This window comes from Penaeus vannamei, chromosome 3 (assembly GCF_042767895.1).
Source record: "Penaeus vannamei isolate JL-2024 chromosome 3, ASM4276789v1, whole genome shotgun sequence".
Classification (NCBI taxonomy): Eukaryota; Metazoa; Arthropoda; class Malacostraca; order Decapoda; family Penaeidae; genus Penaeus; species Penaeus vannamei.
The window spans coordinates 27,695,021-27,697,520 of NC_091551.1; the positions used below are offsets into that span (position 1 = coordinate 27,695,021).

At 50.5% G+C, this 2,500-nt stretch overlaps 1 protein-coding gene across 1 annotated transcript in view; it reads right to left on the bottom strand.

Moving 5' to 3' along the window:
* LOC113804019 (early endosome antigen 1) overlaps positions 1-2,500 on the bottom strand; it is a gene marked incomplete in the record, with an annotated part of 50,070 nt that overhangs the window by 3,510 nt on the left and 44,060 nt on the right. The window contains 5 exon segments of the mRNA XM_070143296.1: positions 330-452; positions 623-727; positions 1,088-1,267; positions 1,904-2,023; positions 2,238-2,342. Coding sequence (XP_069999397.1) covers positions 330-452; positions 623-727; positions 1,088-1,267; positions 1,904-2,023; positions 2,238-2,342 — 633 coding nt within the window.

Here is a 2,500-nt window from a genome sequence, read left to right on the forward strand (position 1 = left end):
TCGCTGTACCATGTCCAACGATGTGGGTCAGCGCTGGAACCAGGAGCCAGAAATCATCAATTTCTGGGACCTAGCAAAGTCCCGGAAAAGGAGGCTATTCTCGCTGCGGGTATCAGCTCCCGAATTATGTATAGACTATATATTTACATCTATCTATCTGTCTGTCTATATATATCTACCTACATGTATATAAAGAGAGAAAGAAAGAGAAGGGGATGGGGGAGGGAGGGAGAGAGACAGAAATAGAGACTGAGACAGACAGAGGCAGAGAGAAACTGAGAGACGAAGACAGACAGAGACAGATATACACAAGGACGCATCCCAATTACCGCGGTCAGCTGTGCGCGAGTCTCCTGCAGAAGCTGATTTTCCCCGGACTTCTTCTCGAGCAGCTCCTCCATCGACGCCAGCTGGCTCCTCGCGCCGTCCAGCTGGGTCTGCAACGACGCCATCTGAAAGGACACGAAAGTGAATAAGCATCGTCGGAACCTCGGTGATCGGGGACATCAAAGCCACCCTCACCCAACACACTCGCGTGACTTTAACAGCTAAACTAACGGGGGAAACACTCTCACCCAACAGACACGTGCCTTAAAATGAGCTAAACTTCCAGTGAACTGACCTGCCTCTCCTTCTGGTGCAGCTCCCGGTTCAGCCTCCTGATTTCCTGCTGGTGATCGGCCACCTTCACGTCAAGGGCCCCTGCCTCCTTCACCAGCCCTTCCACCTGTAATAAGAATAGCCACTGTAGGAGAATGACAGCGAGGACAGCTGCGAGGGTGGGTATTTAAGAAAAAAATGTGTGTATATTGAAGTGGGTACTTCAAGAAGCAAAAATCTGCTCTTTTATTTGATTAAAAAATAGGAACCTTCACGAAATGTTCAAGTTGTGAGGGAATTCAAGATCTTATATCACTCTTTTTATTTCCGTCTATTAACCTTCCCGGCCACAAAAGTAAACAAATAAATATATATGGTAATAATACTAATGATAATAATCGTTAGTAATAATATTAAATAAAGAAATGAATGAAATATATGAAATAAAAAAAAGTTTAATCCTAAACAATACAACACGCCCTCAAACCTGGTCATGTAAAGACGCGTTCAGCTGTTTCTCGTAGGTGAGGGTCTCGTTCAGCTGCTCCACCTCCTGGCGACTCCTTCTGACCTGCTCCGCCCTCGCAGCTGCCTCCTGACGGGCGCTGGTGAGGGCCGCCACCGTGTCCTCCAGCTGGCGGCCTAGTCTCTCAACGCTGCCGCTTGTCTGAGGGAGAGGAAGAGGCCTAGGGACGATGTTCGGATGGAATGTCTGTCAGTCAGCCTGCCTGTCTGTTTGTCTGTGTGTTTTTTATGACTCTGTCTAATTATCTCTGTCTACCCGCCTGTTTATCTATCTTGGTATCTGTCTGACTTTGTCTCTGTCTCTATCTCCTTCTCCATCTCCCTACCCCTTACCCCTTCCTCACCCTCTCCCTCTTTCTCTCATCCCTTCCCTTCCCCTTCCCTCTCTCTGCCCCTATCCCCCTCCCTTTCTCTCCCTCTCTCTGCCCCTATCCCCCTCCCTCTCTCTCACTCTCTCTGCCCCTATCCCCCTCCCTCTCTCTCCCTCTCTCTGCCCCTATCCCCCTCCCTCTCTCTCCCTCTCTCTGCCCCTATCCCCCTCCCTCTCTCTCCCTCTCTCTGCCCCTATCCCCCTCCCTCTCTCTCCCTCTCTCTGCCCCTATCCTCTCCCCTCTCCCTCTCTCACCCTCTCTCTGCCCCTATCCTCTCCCCTCTCCCTCTCTCCTTCACCCCCTCCCCTTCTCCCCCTCCCCTTCTCACCTCTCCCTCTCTCCTTTGCCTCCTCCCTCTTTTTCCCTCTCCTTCCCTATCCCCCTCCGTCTCTCCATCTCTCCCTTACCTCCTGCGCCGCCAGCCGATCGTGAAGAGCGAGGTTGTCCCGCTGGGTTTCCGACGCTCGCCGCTCGGCCTCCGTCCGGCTCTCCGTCGCGACCGTGACCTCCTCCTCCAACGTCTGCACCTGCCAGGTCAAAGGTCACGAGGAGATAGAGGACCTCTTGGCTTTATCTGAGTTCCTGTGTTTGTGTTTTACCTCGTGTGATGTCAACTAACCCGGAATAGCCATCTTCAGTGTTTTTTTAATAACCAATGCAGATGAATGCTAGCAGTTCTTTCACTGTTTTTTTTTTTCACCTGATTTTTCCTATAAGTCCTTATGACCATATCTGACCTACCTGACCCTGAAGCAACTGTAGAGAACTAAGGAGTTCCTGGCGACGTCTATCGCCTTCCTGAAGCTGGCGCTGAAGCTGATCACGCTCTCCCTTCACGCGCTCGCACTGGCAAAGGGGGACTAATGTACACTACTGCGTTCAAATAGAACAGCATAGTCAACTGTGGGAAATCAAGAAGGAGAGAGAGAGACAGAGAGAGAATTTGTTTCGTACTTTTTAAAGGAATACTTATTGCTATTACTTTTGTTGTGTCGAGGGAAGGG